General features: G+C 39.2%; 5 protein-coding genes across 5 annotated transcripts; 2 read left to right on the forward strand and 3 right to left on the reverse strand.

Annotated features, from left to right (window-relative positions):
* Window positions 1-3,078, forward strand: LOC137713008 (putative HVA22-like protein g). Its single transcript, XM_068452236.1, has 7 exons — window positions 1-371; window positions 484-561; window positions 675-773; window positions 1,775-1,831; window positions 1,916-1,979; window positions 2,283-2,498; window positions 2,719-3,078. The coding sequence occupies exons 2-7, from the start codon at window positions 530-532 to the stop codon at window positions 2,971-2,973; spliced, it is 723 nt and encodes a 240-aa protein (XP_068308337.1). The 5' UTR covers window positions 1-371; window positions 484-529; the 3' UTR covers window positions 2,974-3,078.
* Window positions 3,079-4,876: 1,798 nt separating this feature from the next.
* Window positions 4,877-9,682, reverse strand: LOC137713216 (transcription factor E2FA-like). The gene is made up of 14 exons (XM_068452494.1): window positions 9,184-9,682; window positions 8,190-8,373; window positions 7,904-7,951; window positions 7,714-7,799; window positions 7,530-7,618; window positions 7,370-7,424; window positions 7,046-7,098; window positions 6,911-6,961; window positions 6,746-6,794; window positions 6,595-6,660; window positions 6,428-6,504; window positions 6,104-6,335; window positions 5,605-5,671; window positions 4,877-5,479 (listed from the first exon to the last, which is right to left on the reverse strand). The coding sequence occupies exons 1-14, from the start codon at window positions 9,397-9,399 to the stop codon at window positions 5,343-5,345; spliced, it is 1,410 nt and encodes a 469-aa protein (XP_068308595.1). The 5' UTR covers window positions 9,400-9,682; the 3' UTR covers window positions 4,877-5,342.
* A 2,027-nt stretch (window positions 9,683-11,709) lies between these two features.
* Window positions 11,710-13,012, reverse strand: LOC137713683 (protein SEEDLING LETHAL 1, chloroplastic-like). The gene has a single exon (XM_068453016.1). It carries the CDS (start codon window positions 12,762-12,764, stop codon window positions 11,727-11,729), a length of 1,038 nt encoding a protein of 345 aa, XP_068309117.1. The 5' UTR covers window positions 12,765-13,012; the 3' UTR covers window positions 11,710-11,726.
* A 1,122-nt stretch (window positions 13,013-14,134) lies between these two features.
* LOC137712850 (2-Cys peroxiredoxin BAS1, chloroplastic-like) lies at window positions 14,135-16,609 on the forward strand. The gene is made up of 6 exons (XM_068452024.1): window positions 14,135-14,535; window positions 14,875-14,956; window positions 15,075-15,154; window positions 15,846-15,971; window positions 16,081-16,194; window positions 16,345-16,609. Exons 1-6 carry the CDS (start codon window positions 14,239-14,241, stop codon window positions 16,459-16,461), a joined length of 816 nt encoding a protein of 271 aa, XP_068308125.1. The 5' UTR covers window positions 14,135-14,238; the 3' UTR covers window positions 16,462-16,609.
* A 3,683-nt stretch (window positions 16,610-20,292) lies between these two features.
* On the reverse strand, window positions 20,293-24,418 carry LOC137713861 (cytokinin riboside 5'-monophosphate phosphoribohydrolase LOG7-like). Its single transcript, XM_068453213.1, has 7 exons — window positions 24,308-24,418; window positions 23,231-23,328; window positions 22,475-22,505; window positions 22,277-22,376; window positions 21,964-22,034; window positions 21,074-21,217; window positions 20,293-20,388 (listed from the first exon to the last, which is right to left on the reverse strand). The coding sequence occupies exons 1-7, from the start codon at window positions 24,413-24,415 to the stop codon at window positions 20,293-20,295; spliced, it is 648 nt and encodes a 215-aa protein (XP_068309314.1). The 5' UTR covers window positions 24,416-24,418.

Raw genomic sequence — 24,418 nt, forward strand, 5'->3', positions numbered from 1 at the left:
ATATTAATTTAATTAATTAATTAATCTAAATCTGATCCTGTTGTGGATTAACAGCTTAACTCCCCAAAACTCCATTGTGTATATATAGGAATCGATACATATACAAATATAGCATTTCTAGAAATTTGGCAATCCTTCCCGTCCCAAACTCCTGCGAATCTCTCTCTCTCTCTCTCTCTCTCTCTCTCCCCCCCCTCTTGTTTCTCTCTCCTCGAAATACATTTTCCTTCACAGAATCAGAGTAAATAAAACCCCATTTTTTCTCAAAGAATAATATTAATCCCTTCCTTCTTGCTGTTTAATTGGAACTCCTCACTTGGTGGGCATTTGTGGTTCTATTTCTTCCTTTTTAACTTGTTCTCAACGAGAAGGTGAGTCGATCAACGCTGGCCCGTCTTTCTGAAATCTCGACGTTCTACGCGTTTCGGGGTTCGAAGTAATGCAACTGTGGGGTTGATTTAAAAGTTGGGTTTCGTGTTGCAGGGATATAATTTCTGTGTGTTGGTGTTTGATGTGAAGGGATTGAAAGATGTTGGGAAGCTTGCTAACCAGAATTCTTATGTATGTTAATGTTGTTTAATTAATGTTAATCCAGTTTTGAATCTTGATCTTCGACTTTACCTTTGGTTTTGTTTTTGGGTTGTTTTTTGACATGTTTTGTTGGGGTTGTGCAGATTGTTTCTTGGGTATGCATACCCAGCATTTGAGTGCTACAAAACAGTGGAGAAGAACAGAGTTGAGATTGAAGAACTCCGGTTTTGGTGCCAATACTGGTACGTAATTAAAAACCCAGTCGTTTTAGTCATATGCCAGTATGGCAAGAGACTTACATGAATCGAAGATGTCAATATGACGATATTTCAAACCAACCATGTGACGTGAGAAAAAATTAAAGCACAAGGCAACACGTGATAGGTTTGGGACACTATTGTTTTGCCATCTTCGATTTATGTTCTTCTTCCCCTTATAGGGTTGGTATGGTTGATGTTTGAAACTCATTTTGGTTACCTTTTGGAAGAGTATTTTCATGTTTTGGTTGTCATCTCATATTGGTTAAGTTCAGATCCTTGGTAGCAATTCGACCAATAATTTGTTGGTTTTTTTTTTTTTTTAAATCTAAAAATGATCCATGAGATTGACATAACTCCTTATTTTGGTTTCCGAGTTTGTCCACTACAATTAATCATTTTGGTCATTCAGTAAAAAATTTCCATTAAATAAAGATACAATGACAAAAATACCCCCAATTTTTGTCAAATCATTTTGGCCCATTGTTTACTAAATTGAGGGTATTTTTGTCATTTTATCCTTATTGAAGGTTTTTTTGTCATTTTATCTTTATTTAACAGAGATTTTTCACCAAATAACCAAAATAATTTATGGTAGACAAACTCAGGGACCACTTCACTCAATTCCAAATCTCAGAGACCAAAGTAAGGAGTTATGCCAATTTAAAAAACAATTTTGACTAAAATGCCTAAAAAAATATAGAAGAAAAAGTAAAAAGATAAAAAGTTGCAGATTCGATTTTAACATAAAAATAAACTTTACCTTATCTAAATAATTATACGTATTTGAAGTTTACTTTTGATGAAATTAATGTTTTTATTTATCCGAGTTCCTTCTTTTTCTGAGTCCCTATCATTGTAAACATATCATTATAGCATTTTGTGACTTATGTGGATGTATAGTTACATGTTATGGGCATGTTTGATTGAGCTCTAAATTGGTAATGTCAAGTTGAACATGCAATAACGACATGTCGTTTTCACAGGATAATCGTGGCAATGCTCACAGTTCTTGAGAGGATTGGAGATGTATTCATCTCATGGTACAAGTCACTCTCTTACTATAAACTCATTTTACATACCACATTTTAAATTTAATTTGACATTTGAATTGTGAAAATTTGAAGGTTGCCTATGTATGGTGAAGGGAAGGTGGCACTTTTTATATACCTATGGTATCCAAAGACCAAGGTAAGAAACACATAACGCCCTGCTAGACTTATGTTAGCAAACTGTGAATTTGAAGACGATCGACCATACATTCCATCAATATTTAGGCAATACTTATATTCATAGTCTGACAACATAACATGACAATTTGAAATGTGCAAACATTGTGCTAGACTTATGCTAGCAGACTATAAGTTCGACACACGAACATTAAGATAACAGTTAACCTGATTAGAGGTTCACATTCACAGTCTGACAACATAAAGACAGTTGCACGGATTTCCAATTTGACTCATTGGAATGGCGTTTGAAATGCGATTGCAGGGAACTTTCTTTGTGTACAAGACCTTCCTGAGGCCATATGTAGCAAAGCATGAGACAGACATAGACAGGAAGTTACTGGAGATGAGAGCAAGAGCCTGGGATTTGACGGTACTCTACTGGCAGAACTTCGCCCAATATGGCCACGCTGCTTTCCTCCAAGCCCTTCGGTACATGGCTGCTAACTCCACAAAGTTCGCCACCAAACCCACCAACGAGGTACGCCGCATTCACAATGCAATACAATTAGTATGTATGCCCCAGAATCCTTGACCGCACGTTCAGTCGTTTATTTACCTGGTTCATGTTATGCGTGATCCCATAAAATTCTCAGCAAGAAACAATTTCTCGTACACGAAAACAAAGATTTGAATTCTCCTGGGAAACAAGTTACTGAAAATTCATTGTTTTTGTTTGTTTTTTTAAACCAACCTCGCAGTCCCAGACAGTCGATGATGATCAGCTGGATACAGCAGCGCCAGCACCGCCGCTACGTAAACCGAGCGGGAAGAACAAGTGGCAGCCAGAATACCCAACAGCAACACCAAATGGCAGAGCCACCACAATCAACCGCGCTATGTCTGAGACTCCGAGGTCCCCCAAGGTGGTTCATCCCCGACATCAAACGGATGGTGGGCAGGTTGACGAGTTGACTGAGAAGCTCCGGCTCAGGCGTTCTAAGCCAATCCAGTGAGAGAGATTAGATTGTAATCACAAAAAACAAGAACAAAAATTGTACAATTCCCAGAAACAGAAATCGATTGATTGATTCATCGAACTCCGAATTCAAATTCTTTCATTCAATCTTGTTTTCTTTTGAGTCAAAATATATACAGACGAACAAAAATGGCAGGCTGGGTTAGGTGGCGAGACCGATACAGAGGAGTGTGTGGCCGAGAGCTCGGGAGAGGAAGGGGACGACGCGGTTGGTGAAGAAGGAGAGGCAGGGGGAGAGCTTTTGGCAGAGGCGGCGAAGGAAGTTTGGGCCCGATGGGTCGGAGGTGGAGGACATGGGCTGGAGGTAGGCCCAGGCGGCCTGCTTCACAAGGCGGTTACGGATGGAGATTTCGTAGCCGGAGTTGTTGGCGGAGGCGGCGGTGGGGGAGTTAACGGCGGAGGAGGGGAGCAGGTCTTTGAGAGAAGTGTAGGATTCGGAGGTCTTGAGTGAGAGGAACTCCAGGTCCAGTTGAGGCGGTGCTGGGGGCGAAACGTCACCGTTTGGGAAGGTGGAGCTGTGGAGGCGCTGGAGATGCTTGGTCGCTGAGGTGGGTGTGGTGGTGTCGGAGAGGAGGCTGAGCTTGGCGGGGACCACCACGGATGTGGAGATGGAGTTTCTGCGGCCGAGCTTGCTTGACGGGAGTAGTGGGCCCGCCGGTTGTGAGCTGAGTAGGGTGGAATCGTCCATAGTAGAGCAGCTGAAAGCAAAGCAGAAGAAGCAACAACAAAATGAGAGAGAGAGAGAGAGAGAGGGAATGGAACGTGAAACGCGGGGTTGGGTTTCCGGCGGGGTGCGTTTTGGCAATAATTGGCCTAAAACAAACGTCGTTTTTGTCTCTACGCGCAGGACACTATCTTATCTTACTATTTGTTTTAAAAGATTGATGTTTGCGGTCCCGCCAATTTCTGGTTGGGGCCACCCGCATGCGCTCAAATCCTAGTTGCAACTTGAAACAGAGGGAGGCTGCGCACACTACTAGTCAACAACTAAACTCGATACTAGGATGGAAGTGATGCTTGGAAACTAATGGAACAAGAGAAATGCTAATGAAACTCTCTTAAAATTAGATTTTTTATAGATATCGAAACTGATAGTATGGCGAAAAAGCTTTTGAATATGAGTTTAAATTGTTGGAGTGTTAAAGTATTTATATTGATTAGTCATGTCATATAGGCCCTTTAACGTTAATTTTTGTCCGAAGGCGTTCTTGGAGTGACCTCGTAGTTCATATGGGGTGGAGACGATGGGGTATGTCCATAGATTTTCTTCTTTTGGCCGCATTTCTTTCAAACGGTTGAAGTGAGTTAGTGCATCAAGTTGTTCGCAAAGGCCAGCTTGATCATCTTCTTCAGGGATCCCAAATGAGGGAACCCTAATAAAGCGTCAATATTATAAAATACAGTGTAAAAAACATAAGGTGGCAGAGTCCATAGAAAGTCTCGCTTTTGAGAATGTCTCTTTAGCATTTCTCATGGAACAATTCTTCATGCACAAGACGCCCATTGCATTTCTCTAAAAGAATTAGATATGAATTAGGGATGGTCAACGGGTGTCCACATATCACCATTAGCACCATCACACGCACAAATATCACCACTAACTATCACAATTATCACAAATCTATACTTAAAATGTATCAATGTTTTTGAAAATTGTATATCAAGTTCTACAGCTATACCTTAGGGTTGTATTTCAAGGGTCGAAACACTTGACAAGATAACCGCGTATTGTTGGGACCTGTAAAAGCAGGTGCTGGTAGAGAAAAAATAGAGGCAGCATTGGTGCACGATGGATATAAACCGATTAGTGTTGGAATAAAGAGACGCGAAATCCGGACAATAACATTCATAAGAAAATAGAATCAGATTAAACTCAGGACTAGAAAATCTCTGCTGCCGTAACAATATCCAGCATGCCTGTCCTGCGACACGTTTAAAAGCACAGCATTTACAGACAAGGATTCCAAACAGAACCCCCCACGGTGTATGCATGCAGTAAACAATGAGCATGCATCGTACAACTAGATTATGCCATTTAGATTCAGCATTACTTTTCTCCCGCATGTAGCGCTGCCTACCGTTATTGGATGTGCCATCCCTCAATGTTTCGTTCCTTGCTGAACATCCGCCGCTTCTACAGTTTAACGATCAACTCTTTATTCCTACAACAGGGGTCTAAGACATACTGAACTGTACAGTATAACAATAACTCCCAGCTTGTCATCCATCAACTTCTTCCAAATGCATTGCCGGTGTTGCATCTCGCAATACTCGACAGTGATGGAAGGCAGCCGATGGGGTAGATACATGACATTTCTACGGATACTCCGTTACACAAACGAAGATTCACCTTTGAGCGAAGTTAACAGCATGAGATGGGACTTCAACAACCCTAGATGGCGGAGTTTGCGGCCTTGAAGTACTAACATCAGTCACTCCAAAGTCAGCATGAAGAATGTCTGTCCCATTCCATCCAACACCAGCTGAAGTTGTTATAGTGAAGGAACTGATCATTCACACAGTGAAGTATTAATTTAATTGAAAAGAAAACCGAAAGAGCGGGAAGAGAGTGAAAAGAAAAAGGGGGAACAATTTTGAAAAAGGATACAATCCGTCCTCCACATATCTGTAATGCTAACTTCAGCATCAGACAAAAGCCAGTAGTCTGCATCATTCTGTAACAATAACAAAAAAATATTTAGTATTAGCAAGACTCTAAATATTTTGTCTATGTATACGTTGTTGAGCGTATACATGGTTCTGAAAAATCTTTTACGGGAGCATATGGAACTCCGCTTGCTCTATTTTTCTGGCAAAGGTTGCACTAGGTCCGACAAAAGCATCCACGTAACAAGTCTTCCTATATTTTGCTCAGCTTTCTGATATCATTATACAAACAAATAAAAGCGTACGTCTTATGTTGTACCTTCGTATAACTATATGATAAGTAGTCCAGTTAACAATCTTCAAATCTGAGACTTATACGGAAGCTACACTAATTCTCTTGTCATTGTCAATAGTTGACTTTCAGTCTTGGAATGATGTTTTTCTCTTTTACCTTTGCAAGTTACATAAGAAGACAAATCAGTCAGAACAACAATACTTACATCAACATCAGAAGGAACAATCTTCATCATTCCCCCAGCAAACTCCTGAGAAGGGTTCATGTCAGAGCACGCGTGATGAGCCTGCTGCAGCCAAGGCTCAATTTCCTTCCCGCTGCTTTCCACAGTTACCACTTCTGTTGTTGGGTGTTCGTTGGACCCAGAACCAGAAGCAATTGGGAAGTTCACAGGTGGTTCAGCGCCATGCACATCCTCGAACTTTTCCTCAAATTGACTAACACAAAACAATACACAAAAAAATAAAAAGGGAGAGGACCTCAAATGTAAAACGATATTCGTCCACAAAAGAAAAAAAGGAAACCGTACCTGACAAGGTAGACATCAATGGGCCCCATTGTGCTTCTAAGTATTATCCTGTATCTCCTCTGCGGATAGTCAACAGCCTGGTGCATATTGAAGAAGAATTCAGTTATGTATCAAAGAGAAAAGGAATATAAAACATTTACCTTCAGAAAAATTTATGCTTGACTTACTTCATCAGGATCTGGGACTTCCAAGGTGGTTCCATGTGGAGCTTTAATTGCTATCAGGGTTTCATTCTGAAAAAGAAAAGGCGTAATTAACCTAATGGAAAACACTAAACCATCATAGAAATCAGTGTTAGATTTGATGTGTGGAACTCACGTGAAAGCAAGGTAGGCCCTTAATGTCATCTTCAGTCACAAAAAGCCACCTAGAGTAAGAGTAGAAGATAAGAATGTATTTGTATACATAGAAGCAAGTGACTAACAATACAAACATAAAAAAGAAAGACAAATTATATGAGAAAATCAATGGACAAGACGATACTTTCGGTTGTTTTCATCTTCGCTCAAATCCCTCAACTTTTCTTGCATCTCTCTGCACAAAGGTGGAGGCGTCAGCACTTTTCAAAAGTCTCAAGACAGAAAATTGGAGTCCAAAAAGAAAATTAACCGCATAAACCTTATTCGATCATCTAATCTGCGCTCTTGTGAGGATAGGTTTTCAACTTCTGCCTGCAGGACACACCACAACTTAGGCTTTCAACTTGCTTAAAGAAGCTACTAAATTGTCAAAGTTTCTTTTAACACCATGATTTTTGTAGCAATCTAAACAGTTGACATTGTTGGTCTATAAATTAAGAAACATTATGTGAACCTGAGTTCAGCAGTTTTTATGTACTACAGACAAATCCCTGCTCGTGACAATTCAAAGAACAACATAATTAATATATAAATAAATAAGTTCCTGACCTTTGCATTACAAGAACTTGCAACATTGAAATACCTGTAATATAGAGAGATCACCATCCAATTCCCCTGGCATTGAAGCATCAAATCCCCTAATCAATCATTTAACCCATCCTTGTGTAAGTTTCCATGTGTACCAATTCTTATTAGAACTTGAAAATGAAAGGAAATTTTTATAATAAACTATCAAAGATTACTTCCAACGTATCCTGTTCTTCAGCTTCTTTTCAATGAGACCTATTCCTTCCAAAACATTTGTAATGTCATATATCCGCCTCTTCTGAACCTGTTTCATTTGTAAAACCGTCAATCAGTACACCACCAAATGCAGAGAATTTGTGTTAGTGTGTATATATATACACCCTGACAGAAAATGACTACCTCCAAAGTTTCTGCTGCTTTATTTAGATCAAGAATTCCATCCTCTGCACGCTTAATCAAATTAATGAACTTTTTTGTCAACAGACCTGGACAATTTAAGCACAGTTATATCAAAGTGACATCATACGACAGCCTTGAGAACTCTAAAAACCACACATGTCAAAGAGAAGAAAACTCATTCTCCAATTACCTAGAGAACTGTCATAACGACAGCTTCCGGCTGGAGTAGAAGGGGAACCTGCATGTTATTGTTGACAGAAGCAATCCAATTAGATTCTTAATATCTACGGAACAAGATAAGTCGACAGTTCAAGTTGTATTTAATCCAGGGAGAAAGAAGACTTTGTTAATATCAATAATGCTATGCAAGCTCTTTCTCGTGGACGGCTCCATCTAAAGCTCATCTTGGTGATTCGTTCAAGTTAGGTCAAAACTGTAGAGGTCAAGCAAAAAACTTAAGAGATAAGAAGACTCACCAACAATTGACACAGGCGTCTGAGGTCCGGATCTACCGCCCTTGGAAGCCTTTGACCTGTTGTTTACCCTTCCTCCTTTTGCAGACACAGGAGTCTGAAGGGGACTCTGTATAACATTAGTATTTCCAGGACTGTTGGTCCAATCACTGTATCCTACTTCATTGTTGTCCTTCCGAGTAAGTTGCTGAAAAACACCAGTGAAGTCAAAGGATGCTCATTAAAAGAATAGGCACAAGGCGACTTAGCAACCATACTAGTTAAAATGCAAAACTGTAGTGGCTATGCGACATTATGATCTTGGTGAGATGAACACTGGAAATCAATCTAGATGAAATGGAGGATGGAGAATGGAACTTCTATCGTTGTCATTATACCCAATTACCCTAATATAATATTGATTTATACACCTGATCAAGAAACTAACACACCCCATGAGCAACAATTGATTCTAAAAAGGAGCCAAATACTACAACTTGAAAGTCTACTTCCAAATCAGTACCTTCACTCCAGATTAGGCAACACATTTAAGTGTGATGCACCTCAACACCATATCATTTCTCAGTCTGCCCCTCATCGCCAACATTTAGCACAATACTTCACCTTGACAAGTTGCATTATGCACTAGACTTACAATTGTCGTTTTTTCCGGTTGCGACTAACAATTGCAGTTTTGGGTTAGCCAAACTTACAAATTTACAACATAATTATAAATATTTTTAGAAGTACCACCAAGTTACAATATATCTTAAGAAGCACTACCTTAAGAGGTAAGTGAACAATATTAGCTTATGACCTAAAAATTAGCATTTATGAGCTAATCCAAATCTTCTAATTACAAATTGTTCCCAATCTCATACAAAACCCTAAACACAAAAATCAATCACAATCACCAGAATTACCCTCAATTCTTTGAACAATTACAACGCAATTCACCCAAACAAACCAACGCAGTGAGATTGACACAATGGTATCCATGGAAAAGACAACAACTCACAGGAGATCGAACAAGAATAGCTTCAGGTTCTTGGTCCCCAGCTCTGCGAGGACCGCCGGCGAATCGATGATAATTGTCGGAAGGGAACGGCTGCGGCTTCGTGGACTCGAACGCGAGGTGACGCCTCAACGGCGGCAGAATCTGGGAGCCGCCGCCGCCGGTAGCTGCCGTCGCCGGCGGTGCTTGGCGGTTGGGAGCTCGAGCGAAGCCGGACATAGAGGGATCGACCGGCTCGAACTAGCGGCGCTCTCCGATTGCCGAGAGACGACCGGAGAAGGAGAGAGGTGGATCTTCAGGTTTGGGGAATCCGGATAGAATCGGAGTGAGGGCGGAGGAGGGCGGGGCTTTAGGGTTTATGGGGAGGCGAAATGGGATCCGAGAAGAGTAGAGAGAGAAAGAGAGAGGAGGTTTAGAGAGAGAAAGTGAGGGTTAGAGAGGGAAAGTGTGTTTATGGGGGTTAGGGGAAGAGCAAGCAGAAAACGAGGGAAGGGAGGGAATTTTTAGTTTCGGATAGATGTGGAGGGAACACGGCGAAAAAAATTAATTTGTTAACTTTTTTTCCTATTTTCCACCCCTGCAATTTTCCTATTTGTGTTGTGGCCCTAGGAGAATATATAATAAAGTAGAATTAGAACGATTTAAGAAAATATCAAAACAATTAAAAGTTGACTTGTACAAAATTGTCACTGGGTCAATTTCTCTTCATCTGTATAGTTTTAGTTTGAAATATAACTAAAGAAGATCCATGATATATGGTTTAAAAAATTATCAAATCGAGTTGTAGCTTGAACTCATTTGGTTAGCGGAATGAGCTCTTCGAGAATAAACTTCTCATGCTCATTCCTATGCGAGAAGGGAACACTTTCTTTTCAATGTTTAGAAATAATTGAAAAATGTAAACGAGGGAATACCATTTTTATTTCATTTCCACATCTAGTTTATGGGGCAATAAGAATCAAATGCGTATATTTTTTTTCAATAAGAACGTTTCACATTCAAAAGTGGTATATTAAACAACTTGGATAATTACAAAAAAAAAAAAAATGCTTTAAATGTCTTCCCAAGTCGTGGACAAAAAATTTCAAAAGATGGTCAAACGCATGAAATACCCTCTTTATAGGTATGTTGTAGGTTTTCTAATTTTATTGTTGATGTACCAAACATGGGATTTTTTCACATACTTATTCACAATCTTCTAGTCCGCAAAGCAAACGAAAGAGATATGACTAAAGTTAACGTGAATGCGATATTTACACTATAATAAGATACAAAAAACTACGTTTAGATATTATAGATTTATCAAGACCAACATAAACAAAGTAATCCAAAATATGTTATTCTAATTATAACTCGAATTTGCCACATCCTTCAATTTTAAAATAAAGATACAATTAGACAATAAGTTAGTTGATTAAGTCGAGGCACATACAGGGACACGAATGAGAAATAAAATGTAAAAAACACCAAAAGGGGAAAAATGGTATACAGGATGGCCATTTTCGAATTATCCCAAAAGGATGGGGCAAAAGTGCAACGTGCTAATAGAAAAGGCAACAAACGAAAACTACAAGAAGAATCGCCGATCCGCGCCTTTATTTGGCTTTAAATAATTTATTTTCTGATCACTTGACGGCTCATTTCTCACAGTCTCTCACATCTCCTCCAACCCTAACTTCCCCAACTAACTTCAGCTAACAACAACGTACATATACTTTTGTGAACTTACCATTTCACGGAAAGTTAAGGGCTTGTTTGGTATTTGATTTGAGTCTAGATTTTTTTTAACTAAAAAACAATTTTTAACTTTCAGAGTGTAGCAAATTATCAAACAAGTCTATTTTACAAAATTGAACTTGAAAAAAAATTTAAAACAGCCCGTATTATTTGATAACAACGAAAGTCAAGTTTTAGAGTTTTTTGTTAAATACTCTAATTTATGTATTATCAATTCGTATCTCTCATCTCTCATTTCTCACGTGGGATTCTCTCTCTCCCTAATGTGCTTCTATCTTCGATCAAAGGTGAGGTTGAGTTCCTCGGCTCGAGACGTGATAGATGAAGACGGTATGTCACGGTGTTTGCGTATCGTTAGTCATGGTGTTCCCCTACCGTTCGCCGGTAAAATCCTGACCGAATTTCTACAATCTCTCTTCTGATGTCATCACTTTACTCACTCTCCTTTGGCAGCTCCACCAAGGAATTGGAGTTGTTGGTAGGTCTTTTTTCAATTGTTCAAGATTTGAAAAAAAAAATCAATTTCAAACCAAACAAGATTTTTAATCTTATAAAAATTGTTCCTAAGACATGATCTTAGGAAATATTTCTAAAAATAATTATAAAAAAAATTAATAGGAGACCAAACACACCTTAAGCATTGCTTTTGAGCCGAGAAAATCTTCAAACTTTCGTCTCAAATTAATAAATAAAGTAGTTGACGAAAATCATGATTAGCAATCCAAAAAAATCATTCTGCACCGACTCCCGACCCTAATCACTAGAGTAAATTTGTAAAATTGGAAATAGACCTTATATATAATATATTTTCAATTTTCTAAATCATCGGAAACCGAATTTGTACACCACAAAGGAGAAGTTGTCAAAGGAATAGAAGAATTACAACAAAACTCCAACCTATCGCGAAACTTTGCCTCGCTCGTCTTTAACAACACCGGCAGCGGAAAACAAACCCCCTTCTCCACGCACCGCTGGTGCCGCGGCCGAATCCGATTCTCCAAGCTGAACGAGAAGTAGTGCGGAAACTCCCTCAGCTCCTTCATCTCCCTCCCCATCTCCACCACGAAGTAATTGAATTTCGGCTCGAAGTTTTGCTCGATGCTGTAGCAGAACAGCTGCGGGAACCGCCGGAACATCGACAGGGCGTCGCGGCGGGAGAAGCCGATCTTTTCGAGGTAGTCGATTCGGGGCTGGAGCTTGTCTTCCACGCTGCAGGAGAGGAGGGAGGTGTGTTTGTTGACTTGGGAAATGCCGATGCTCTGGAGGAAGTAGAGGGTGGGGCGGAGGCGGGTTTTGACGCTGCAGGCGAGGAGTCTGGGGCGGCGGTTGATGACGCGGCGGAGATCAGAGCCGTTGACGTGGGCTTCCCGAAGGAGGAAGGTGAGGATTGGGACGATTTCGGCGACGCGGGAGGAGAGGATTTCGGGGCACATGCCAATGAGGCGGCGGAACTCCGGGGAGGTGAAGCCGATGGAGGTGAGGAGAAAGTGGACGGTGGATTTGATGTGGGAGAGAGGCGAGGAGAGGATGGGAGGGTGGTGGTTGATTAGGGAGAAGAAGTCGAGGCCGATGGAGTCGAGGTAGAGGACTTTTTCTTGGAAGTCGGAGTGGGGGTTGGGGGTGGTTGGGGGTTTGAGGGAGTGGAGGGGGAGGGAGACGGTGGTTTTGGTGGCTGAGAGGATCGGGAAGTGGGGGGTTTTCTTCGGCGGCGGAAAGGAATGGGAAGAGTCATGGTGAGAGGAGGAGGGGGATTGGGGTTTGGGAACGGGAACGGGATTGGAAATGGAGGAGAAAAGGGGCTGTTTGGTGGCGGCGATGGCGGTGGAGAGGAAGTGGGTTTCTTGCATTTGGTTGCTTGGTAGTTGTTTTGGTGCAGCTGGTCATGGCGGAGGACTGAGGAGTGTTGTTTTGGGGGAAAAGAGGGAAGAAGAAGATAAGGCTTAATATTCTCCAAACAATATCATTGTGGAGAATGTGATTGGTCAGGGATAGAGGGAGAAATCAGTAATCTACCACGAATGGGCCGGGTTAATAAATTGGATATTACCCGAGTCCAGTCTAATCTAGTCAGCCACAGAGTAACTTTGCCTAAGAGGGATATTTTGGGCTTTTTATTCTTCATTGATAGACTGATGGTCATGATTGGATATTAAGGAAAGAGATCTCTTCCATAAAGCTCACATATTAAGTGATCCGGAATTTTGAAATTCGATCCAACGGTTAAAATTATTATAATTTTAAAAATGGTCTTTGTTTTTAACTGTCGAATCAAATTTTAAGGGCCCGAATCACTTGATCCATAGGCTTTGATGAAAGAGATCATCTCTAGATCTCTTTCCGGATATTACAAAGGAAGGCTCTATATACGTCTCCAAAAAATCAGTAAGTTATTTGTGGTAATTTTATATATAGGTATAAGAGTTTTTTATTTCAAATAAATTTGATTGATGTCTTGAGACAAAATTTAGGTGTACAAAGAACCACTAGTCTCGAAATAGGAGGCAGATTCTCTGCCCCTTCCACTTCCCGTGCCTTTATATTTGTGTGGTCACTGTTAAGTCATGTCAACATTTTATATTACTATTCCTTTTTATCTTATTATCTCTATAAAAAAAACAATATAAAATGTTGACGTGGCTTAATCGTGACCACACAAAACGGGAGAGCATGAGAAGTGGGAGGGCAGAGAATTTGCCTCCCTCGAAATATGTTGAAGTAAAATGATAACTGCACATTTTTTTTTCTTCCTGCATATTTTGCTAGTCAGGAAATGCTAAGGAGGCTCTTGCAAAAGTGAAACTCTCTATGGACTTTCCATCACCTCATGTAGTGGGCACAATTCCTATACAAACATATTAAAACATTGTGTAAAAAACATAAAAGAGTCTAATTTTGAAATAGTCTCCTTAGCATTTCTCTTGCCAGTTTGCTTAATCTTGATTGATGTTTTTGTTTGATATGTTAAATTCGATAGTAAGAAATTTTAAAAAAATGTGGGTAGAAAGAGAAAAATCAGTATTTAGATTGAATGAATTTAAAAAAAAAATTAATGTATTATAACAAAGTGTGTAAGAGATAAAAAAGAGTATATGAAAAGTTGCACCCAAATTTTTATATGTATTATTACCTAGATTTCCGGTTGCCCCGGATGTATGGAGCCGGTTGGCCGGTTCAGTTGAAGACTACCAAACCTCCCTCTCCTACCGACCCCCCTACTACTTATCCTCGCACTGTCCCCCAACCCTTTTCTTCACCTCTCACCCCACATCACCCACTATTGGCCACTGACTCACTTGAGTGGCTGAGCTCTCCATAACCACCATGGCTGCCTCCACCGCCGCCCTCATCTCCTCCGCCCCCTCCCGCGCTTTCTCCTCCTCCAAATCCACCCCTCTCGTCGCCGCCTCCTCCAAACCCATCTCCCAAACCCTGAACTTCCCCAAATCCATCCACGGCCTCCACCTCCCCCGCGTCGCCCATTCCGCCTCCCTCTCCCGCGGCGGCTCTCACGCCAGGAAGTCCTTCGTCGTCAAAGCCTCCGCCCGTGAGCTTCCCCTCGTCGGAAATGTTGCTCCTGATTTCGAAGCCGAGGCTGTTTTCGACCAGGAATTCGTCAAGGTCCAATCTTTAATTTAATTCATCGTTTTTGTTTTGTTTTGCAATCGCATCTGTATTTTGATTTTCCGGTCTGTTTGGTATTTGCTTCTGAGAGATTTAAATTGATTCTGGTTCATACAAGTGCTTTCTAGAGAAGGACCTGCCAGATGCTTCGTCAAGAAGCACTTCTATGTTCTTTAAGGAAGCATTTGGACTTCGATAGGAACTTCAAACATGTTTCAAATAAAATAACTTCTAGCATAAGCGCTTCTGAGCAGAAGTGCTTCCTATAGAAGGGGTTCCAAATGACTAGTGAGCCCTTTGTTTCATTTCAATTGAAGATTTGGTTTTGGATTTCAGGTCAAGCTCTCTGAGTACATTGGGAAGAAGTATGTGATTCTCTTTTTCTACCCATTGGACTTCACGTTTGTTTGTCCTACAGGTAAGCATGGTTTCGCAATCAACATTTCTGCATACAAATTTTTAATCTTTATTGGATTCTGGATGAATCTAACTGAATCTGATTGATTTGTTCAAAATTTTATAAACCCGTCTTGCAGAGATCACCGCTTTCAGCGACCGCCATGCTGAGTTTGCAGAGCTCAACACTGAAATCTTGGGTGTTTCAGTTGACAGTGTGGTATGTTGCCCTGCTCCCCACTTTCTTCAATACCACAATTTGCCACACATACCACAAAAAGTCAATATTCTGCCTATATACCACGAAAAAGTTCGGCCTAGATATGTTGTAGCCGTGTTCTCTTGCAAAGGTCAATAGCTGCATAACGCACATGCGATGATATGCTAAGTTGCACCTTGAACTATATGCATGCTTAGTTCTTTTGATGAGTAAACAAATAAGTACCGTAACATGAGTTCTAAAAGTGTCAATTTTATGCATTGGGATTTTTGACTTCGAAATGAAACTGGACTTGTGGTATGGGTCGTAGACAATGCATGTGGTTTTGGTTGAGCCAAAAGATCAATTCCCATTGGTGGAGAAAGAATAGTTAATAGACAAGGAGGATATTCAACCAAGAAAAATAATAGCAAAGTTTAAATAGAAATTGAATCATCTGGAATACTATAATTGAGGTTAATCAAACAGAGTTACTAAGATTGGCGACATTGGAGAGTTGTGTTCTAGCTGATGGTTGATGAATGATGTGAATCTACGTATTTTCTGCAATTTTTTTTCCTATGTACATCTACCTTGTGTGTCTGTGTGTCTCTCTTCGGTGTAAAATATTTTTAAAATTGCTGTTCCTTAGATTGGTAAGATGAATTTATGTTGGCCTTACACTTTTTTTCTTTTTCTTTTTTTGTTGTAGTTTTCCCACCTTGCATGGGTCCAAACTGATAGGAAATCTGGCGGTCTTGGAGACTTGAAATATCCACTGATCTCTGATGTCACCAAATCAATTTCAAAATCTTATGATGTGCTGATCCCAGATCAGGTATGATATGTAATTATAATTGATTCTGAAATTAATGAATGATAAACTTGTGAAATACTCAGTGCTGTGATATTCTGGATTATTTAGATGTTCGGTTTCTCTGTGATAGGGAATTGCTTTGAGAGGACTCTTCATTATTGACAAGGAAGGCGTCATTCAACACTCCACCATCAACAATCTTGCCATTGGCCGTAGTGTAGATGAGACTAAGAGAACGCTCCAGGTAAACATATTCATCAAGTCCAAAATAGAAATAGGATGCTTTAGTTTCCAAGATCTGCCATACATCTGAGAATTTCCTCGTCATGTTTCCTATTACATTTTATAATCGGTTTTTGTTGCTTCCTTTCGTCGCCTTTGTTGGATTCCGCAGGCCTTGCAGTACGTGCAGGACAACCCGGATGAAGTTTGCCCTGCTGGGTGGAAGCCTGGGGAGAAGTCCATGAAGCCAGACCCCAAGGGCAGCAAAGAGTACTTCTCGGCAATATAAAGCTAATACATTGCATATCATTATCCATGTCGGATTCAAATAGGGAGGTGTAAACGAGTTTTGTATTTGTGTAATCTCTTTTTTCAGTCCTTGGTTATTTTGAGCATCAGCATGTCACAATAAAACCCAATCGATGGGGCTTGCACGACACGTTTGTTCAGCGTATTCAAGCAGCGTATTCAAGCCTATGTAACTTTGTGATCTGAAACTTGTAAGATGGAATAATCATCATTCCTCTTCTATTTTGCATTTTCCGGGCAAAGGTTGGTGCGGTCTGACTAATCTTCAAATCGTCATCTTATTCAGCATTTGAAGGGAGGACAAGATAATACAAGCTGAATAGTCATTGAATACGTTCAACCGGTGACTTTTAGTATCGTTGTGCAATTTGATTACTCAAGTAGTTAGTTCAGTATGGAGCTCCGCTGTAAAGCCAGTCGCAAAAATGCGGAGCAACTTAGATCTTTATAAGCGCATGTAAGGTCCTTTAGTTCTGAGATGTGTGATTCATACTTTCAAACAATTGAGATTTGGCGTTGTTTCAACCTCACCTTGGTTTCTATACCTAGTGAGTTAAGTAGCACACGAAAATCGAATTTACGACTTCTGGTGGAGTCTGAACTTTTGAGGAATCTCACATGACTGCTTAGTATAGCAGCAGTGCTAAAGACTTTGAGCAAGTAAATTGTATCCACGAAAGAGAAGTGACCATTATCCATTTCTCTACTAATCCCTGTAGCTCGTCTTTGGAGTTTGGAAGGCAAATTGAAGGAAAAGCTTTTGGAATGGAAGGAGTCCTGCATTCTTCAACACGAACCCTTCCCATTACTTGTCATCAAATCTCCAAAACCCAAATCCTGAAAACAGCAAACCACAACCACACACAAAGCCCAAGGCTAAGGATCTCCACGTTCCCAGCAACACAGGGAACGAAAACTGGCAAGAAATTCCCAACAATATCGGCAGCAGCAGCCGTTAAGCCTTCGCAGCCTCTTGATCTAACAGAAGACAACGTTTAAAAGGTCTTAGCCGATGCAAGGGTTGAATTCGGGCAGCCCTTCAACACTTCAGTTGGCATGACAAGTTGAACTCTTTATCTTCTATGTATTTTGTTTAGTTTCTGGTGGTGGGAAATCAGTTAAGATAAGGAGATGACTTGCAGGACAAGTAGAACTCACGGAACTGGACGGACCCATTGTGAAGATCAGTCTTAAAGGCCCGTTTTGGCACCAACGGAGCGTGGTTCTGGCTAGACTGGCCAATTATCTGAAGCAGAGGATCCCTGTGGGTTAGTTAACCCCAACTGATCAGGATCACTTTATTTTTTTACACTTGAACATTACTGTCTTAGTCTTTCAGTGATGAAAATCTTGTTCTTGTTCGATCTCAGGAAATTTTGGAGGTTGATATAGAAGATGAGAAACAATTGGATGACAGCCCTGCAAACTTTTAGAGGTACTCACTGCAGCTTACACAAAACAGCAGCAACTTGTACTATGCTAAATTATCTTAAATTTGGTTTCCAGCAGATGTGGACTCGGCCAGTTGGTTAGGTTTGTGCATGCACGCTCCCTGACAACCCAAAGTTTGAATTCCCTTCCTTGCAAATTAGAGTAGATTATATTATCGTTATGTCTATGGTTCCCCAAACACTAGAAAAACAGCTTTGGGCAGAAATCATATGTATTTTTAAGTCAACAGTTGTATCAAATTTTTCCAAGGAGAGTAGTGTGTGTGTGTGTGTGTGTGTGTGTGTTTTACCACATACGATCAAATTAGAGTAGTATATGTTTCTCAGAGAGAAATTTAAGCTAGATATAGAAGGTACAACTTTATATGTCAGTCCGATTGTAATAGTAAGGGATTAGTTGTTCAAGTAGTTAAGAGCGTTTATCCACGCATTTAAAATTCTGTGTTTATATCTAAATATTTGGATCCGACGTAGAAGTGGTTAAAAAGTACCTTAGGTCAATAGAGAAATTTCAAGCTGATATCATGATTATGATTTTGAATTTTTCTAATGTGGATTCCCTTTATATAATAAGTGCAAAACAATGCAAACGCGAAGAAATACAAAAATAAACCAATCCCACAAAGACAAGGACTTAAGATGTTCACTCAATATGAGCTTTGTTGTCAAGTTGCCACAAGATTCCCACCATCAAAGAAGAAGGAGAACAAACTCAAGTGTTTCCTCACACTCACTAGATCGATCACGATTATACTTTTAACACAATTTAATACACGTTAAGTGTCTATGCATCCGTGCGCAAGTGATTCACAATCGTTGATTGGTAGGAACCAAGCATCAATCAAATCTCTTTATAGTTATGTTAAATTTCAAGTCTCTTACGAAGATCAAGTACACCCTTGAATTAGCACATAAGCAAGCAACTTACATTTTCTTGAACTCGTCATTCTTTTTATTAAATAAAATGAACATGTTTCGCATTTTCCCGCTTTCTTTTTTGGCATTTTTTCCAGTTGTAATAGAAATTTAGAAGCCACCAAAGTATCTAAGAACTTGAGCAAAATATTTGCAGATAACCTTTTTTTTTTAGGAAAATTAATGAAAAAAGCTTGGAAACTTTGAGTTTTAACGGTAAGGACAAAATAAAGGGTAAAGTGAATAGTATCATATTTGACTTTTTAATGTAAAAATATGGTTTTTCGTTAAAGTGAACAGTATCACAGACTTTTGTTAAAACTCCCTTCCCCACCCCCTCCCCCCTCTCTCGTACTACCAACAACAAGGGAAGCCTTAAGATTTATTGACTATTGAGTTGACCTTTGAGGGTGAGGATCTTATTCTGATTCAATTAGATCTATACCTTATCTTAAAGCCTTAATCAATTGCAATTTGGACATTAATAAACTTCATGTGCCTCACATGCTGACACCACCTGGCTTTTAGAACCTAGTCAACAAACTGTCCTCAAGTTTCATGACAAACTATTTTTAATTAGAAAATGTTAAGAGAACATATTTTATAAAATCACATTATGTGACGATTAATAATTGAATCCTTTATTTAAATCATTAAAAAAAGAATTCAACTATCAACCGTCATATCTCTTATTTGTTGTAAATTTAAACTCAAAATTATGAATTGAATTGGTTAAGTGGTCTTCTGTCAATTCAGTTGTCATGTTACTTAAGCTGCTGTAACAAGAAGTCTGCTTAATATGCTATATATGCATGAAAGAAAAGCCCTTTTCTTAATGATTAATGCGTAATCGGTCAAATATTTTTCTTATTTTTTCATATGGTTGGAAGAGTGAATACTTCTAATCAACTGAGCTACAAATCTCTAGTAGTTGAATACTTTACCGAAAATAAAATAGTTATTCAGTCTCTTGTGATATGCATTCATGTCAACTTCAAAAACAACAATATCCACTTTTGAAGTTTTGAGGACCATACGACAAGTTTGCAACACATCTTTTCGTATATTCTCCTGACATTTTCCTCACAAATTTAAAGAAACTGTAGATGCCCAGAAGACATCGTCACAAAAGAATCGACACGGTAGAATAACCATGTAGCTAGCCAAGAAGAAACTTGAATTGATTCCTTCAGAGTTTTACAAAAAGGGCAAGCATTTCCTTCATTTTCTAATTTTTTTTTTCCTCTTTTCCTTCGAACTAAATATATTATAAGAGGACTTTGAGAGAGTTTCTGGCTTCAGCTACAAAAACAAAAACCCAAAGTTCCTATGCTGCTGCTGCTGCCGCTGATGATGTACGGTGTCATACCGTATATTAACCGTATATACTGTGAAACCAAAACGCAAAAAATAAAGACTTCTGCATGATCAATCGAGCAAACACATCACGTGGCCACTCCTGGTTCAGATACATAGCTTATTCTGTCCATCTCTTCCCACACCAACTTTGATGTTACTTCATCGAGCTCTGGTACATATTCCTGGGGCCAAAAAACCAAAACATATCATTAAGTAAATTTGTAAATTAAGGTGTAGTTAAATAACAAAAAGGGTTAGTTCGTACTAATCTTCCCTGACGAAACTATACGAAAATACATTTTCTTTCGGTAACGTGGAAGGCTCAAGCACAACTTACAAAAACTAAGCAACAACTCTTTCCGACAAACCCTTGGTAAATCTTCTAACAAATCTAAACCTAGGTATTGATAATAGCCAACTTTAGTTGAGAAACCCAATTGCATGCAACCGGTGACAAGAACGCCTTTTCCCCAACCCAGCATTGTCGCCAAGGTTAGCCGGATAGGGTTGGGAAGGACCCAAATTTTCAACCAGATTGAACCGGACCAACCCATAAGCATGATGTTATAGTGTGTAAAAAAATGGTTCTCATTTTATTGTACAAAGGAAATTTCTCCATTTTTGGTTACATAAAAAATCCAAGCTTAAAGTCTACTTTGTCCAGACCATCCTTATATTACTGAAACTTCAGCACATGCATAGGATCAGTGGGAAATCCATGAGCATCAATGTGGCATAGTTTGAACACTACAAGGACTTGGAGTGTACAATCCGTAACACATGAATCAGGTCCGTTAATATTTATCTTGATGATCATATTCTGTTCTATGATGCATATGATATGATGAAAAGAGGCACGAAGCATACCTCCAGTTGTCTGACCAATTGCTTGGCTGTTGGAGCAGACACGATAATGTGACGTGCAGTAGGAGAAATAAAGCCTTCATCAACGGCCTTATCGATGAAACACAGCAACGAATTGTAGTAACCGTCCACATTCAAAAGCCCCACCTACAAAAAACAAGTAATTCTCACTTAATTATTTAATCAATCAACCAATTAATTAATAGTATCCAACTTCAAACATCCATTTAATCTCCATATTATATGAATGTTGTTCATATGTCCTCATTGTCTTGTGACCAACAACACCCTTCTTTGACCAACAACCTCTCTTTTTTTAAACCTAAAAAGATAAGAAATGCGAGGCTTTCTCCCATTCAAAAGGAGATCCTCCAAATAATCAAACCACCTAATCTTATGCTATCTTTCCATGTGAATTAGAATTAAGTACCACATGCATTGATTCTCTATATCAAACCTCCTCATACATCCATACCACACAATTAGATTGACTCACATCATCACAATATCATCTCCCTTCAGCTTTGCTAGCTTAATTTGTATGGAATTATAGATGAGAGAGAGAGAGAGAGAGTCGTGTACTTAGAACTTAGAAACATGATAAATTAACTAATCATAGACATATGATAGACTTATTTAGTCGTGGAGACAAGAGACATGATAAAATATTCTTTAATATGAAGAAAATGATTGTTAATTAGTGTTTAACAGAAAATTTGAGGATATCAACAACAACCATCTACAACATCATAACCACATTTGAACAAACAAGAAACATGGCATCATGTGAGGGATTGCTTTCTTGTAAAGTTTTGAATGCTTTATAAAATTATTTTTGACATTCAAAACCCTTGTATAGAAAGGGGTGCATAAATATTAAGAGTATTTCTTACAGGTTTGCGGTGGATTCCAAGCTGAGCCCAGGTAATGACTTCCAGCAATTCTTCCAGGGTACCATAGCCACCTGAACATAATAATTGCAATTAAAGGGTTTTACAAAACAATTGAGAGTTGATTTGGATAATGGTTCACAACTTCACATGCACATGGATGGCTTTCAACCCTTGATCCATGTAAAATCAGAGTAAGATCAACATACATCAACATTTAACAATCACCTATGCACACGAGGAAGACCAACTTTAACATTCATTAACATTAATAATGACATTTGTGACATGTCCGGTTCATGGATCAAAACCATACCAGGGAGGGCAATAAAAGCATCAGCTTGACGGGCCATCTCGGCCTTCCTTTGGTGCATATCTGAGACAGTTCTCACTTCTCCAACAGTTTCACCAGTTATCTACAATAATTTAATCAAATCACATTATTAATTAATCATTTAGAGACGGCAAAGCCCCAAATGATCACTTCAAATCACATTTAAGTTTTTAAATGTACCTCTCTAGGCATTAGGGTCCTTGGAATAACTCTGCAAAAAACACCACATCAACATATATTTACGAGCAAACTGCTATATATTAACAAAAGAATTTACAAAATGTTTCACATGGGCGAATAGACATATACTTGAAAATTAACTGATCAAACATTTGGCAAGAGGCATGGACCATACTAATTTTCTGCGGTTGTGTTTTATAGAACGTGTTTAAATTTTTAACAGACCAAGAGCTCTTACATAACAGGGAAAGCAGGCTTTTCACAAAATGCAGTGTCACTTCCTCTAAAAGTTTCCATACTTTTACTAAATAGCTTTTCAAGTTCTATAAATCTTTCTAACTGGGAACTCCAGAGGGAACTGACATTGTAAGAACTTAAAAGGACGTTAACTTTTAGGCTTACTTTAGATCACATTAATTTAAGTGGTTTCGAACCATGTTCACAATATCTAGAAGACACAATAATTTTCCATAAATATGTGAACCTTTTTGTCCCAATAAGAAAAATAAAGGGCAAGGGAATGCACAAATTTCATTATATAATATGGGGGAGCATTTGATCCTAGATTCCTATGTTGTCTGCCTTTGTGAACCCAGTTAATTAACATATAACTGGGACTAATTTTGCATGGTATGGTTCAAATTCAATAAAAAATAAGAATGTAACCAATTTGGCCAATCATTTCATTAGGGTAACCTATGCGTGTGGTGTGTGTACGAGAGAGAGAGAGAGAGAGAGAGAGAGAGAACAACAAACCCTAGGACATGGCGCCCGCCATCATGAACTGCCTGAGAAACAAGACCCATCAATCCCACGCTTCCACCACCATAGACCAGATCAATCCTTCTCTCCACCTTCAAAACACATCGAAATTCAAAACCCATCAACACGTGTCAGAAACCGAGTTCATCATAAAATACAAAAAAAGAAGTGCATGATTTGATTGAAACAAACTAGAAGAGATGGCAGCAACAATAAGTAATAGTATGTTTCAGTGGATGGAATGAATGAATGAATAAAACCCTAGCTAGCTAAAAGAGGCTATTGAGTGAAAATTATTTATTTAAAATTTTTAAATCATGTGTGTGTGTCTATATATATATTTCTTGTCATGGAAACCCATAAACAAAAATCATGGAGATGAGGTTCAGTCATGGAAGCTTGTGAACACGCTTAAAAGAGTCATGATACCGAGAGAGCACGTTTGGTTCCCTCCTGGCCTGGAGAGAAAGAATTAATTAAAATCAAAACTCAGATCATGCAAGAAAGCTGCTTAACTGACAGCCAGTTTACAGCTTGCACTCTCCTTCCTCCCTCTCCCTCTCTCTCTCTCTCTCTCTCTCTCATGCCAAACATAAACCCTAATCAGGATCAATGCTAGCTAGCTCCAGGTCTTGAACAATCATAAGCCCACGTTGAACGCTTGTTTGGTTGCAACACGCAACCCTCCACACCCCCCACACTACTTGAGAAATAGAAGCAAACCTTAGACCTGAAATCAACCAAGTTGGCCAAAGCAGTGTCCTTCCGCTCTGAACCCACGTTCGTATCCCCATTCCCTTAGCTTGCTTCTGTTTCTTGTTATAAATATCAAAGAAAATATGGCTTTTCTGAATCCCAAGAGTAGAATCGTTTGCAGAAAACCAACATAGATTAATTTGGCATATATGCACATATATACGATTAAACAATTTCTAGGAGACATTCTTTTGGTGATGAAACGTTCCAATTTGTGCAGGAATTTTGGAACCCGAACGGATGAATATATAGGACGAACAAAAAATAGGAAAGAAATTGAAAGATAAATTATAAAATGAATTGAACGTTGTTTACCAGCTCCTTCCCAAGTTCAACAGCAGATTCTTGGTAGCTGGCTTTCTTCCCTGAACTGCTACCACAAAAAACACAAATCCTATTGAATCTGGACTTTGTCTCTTCCATCTC

Source organism: Pyrus communis, chromosome 13 (assembly GCF_963583255.1).
Source record: "Pyrus communis chromosome 13, drPyrComm1.1, whole genome shotgun sequence".
Classification (NCBI taxonomy): Eukaryota; Viridiplantae; Streptophyta; class Magnoliopsida; order Rosales; family Rosaceae; genus Pyrus; species Pyrus communis.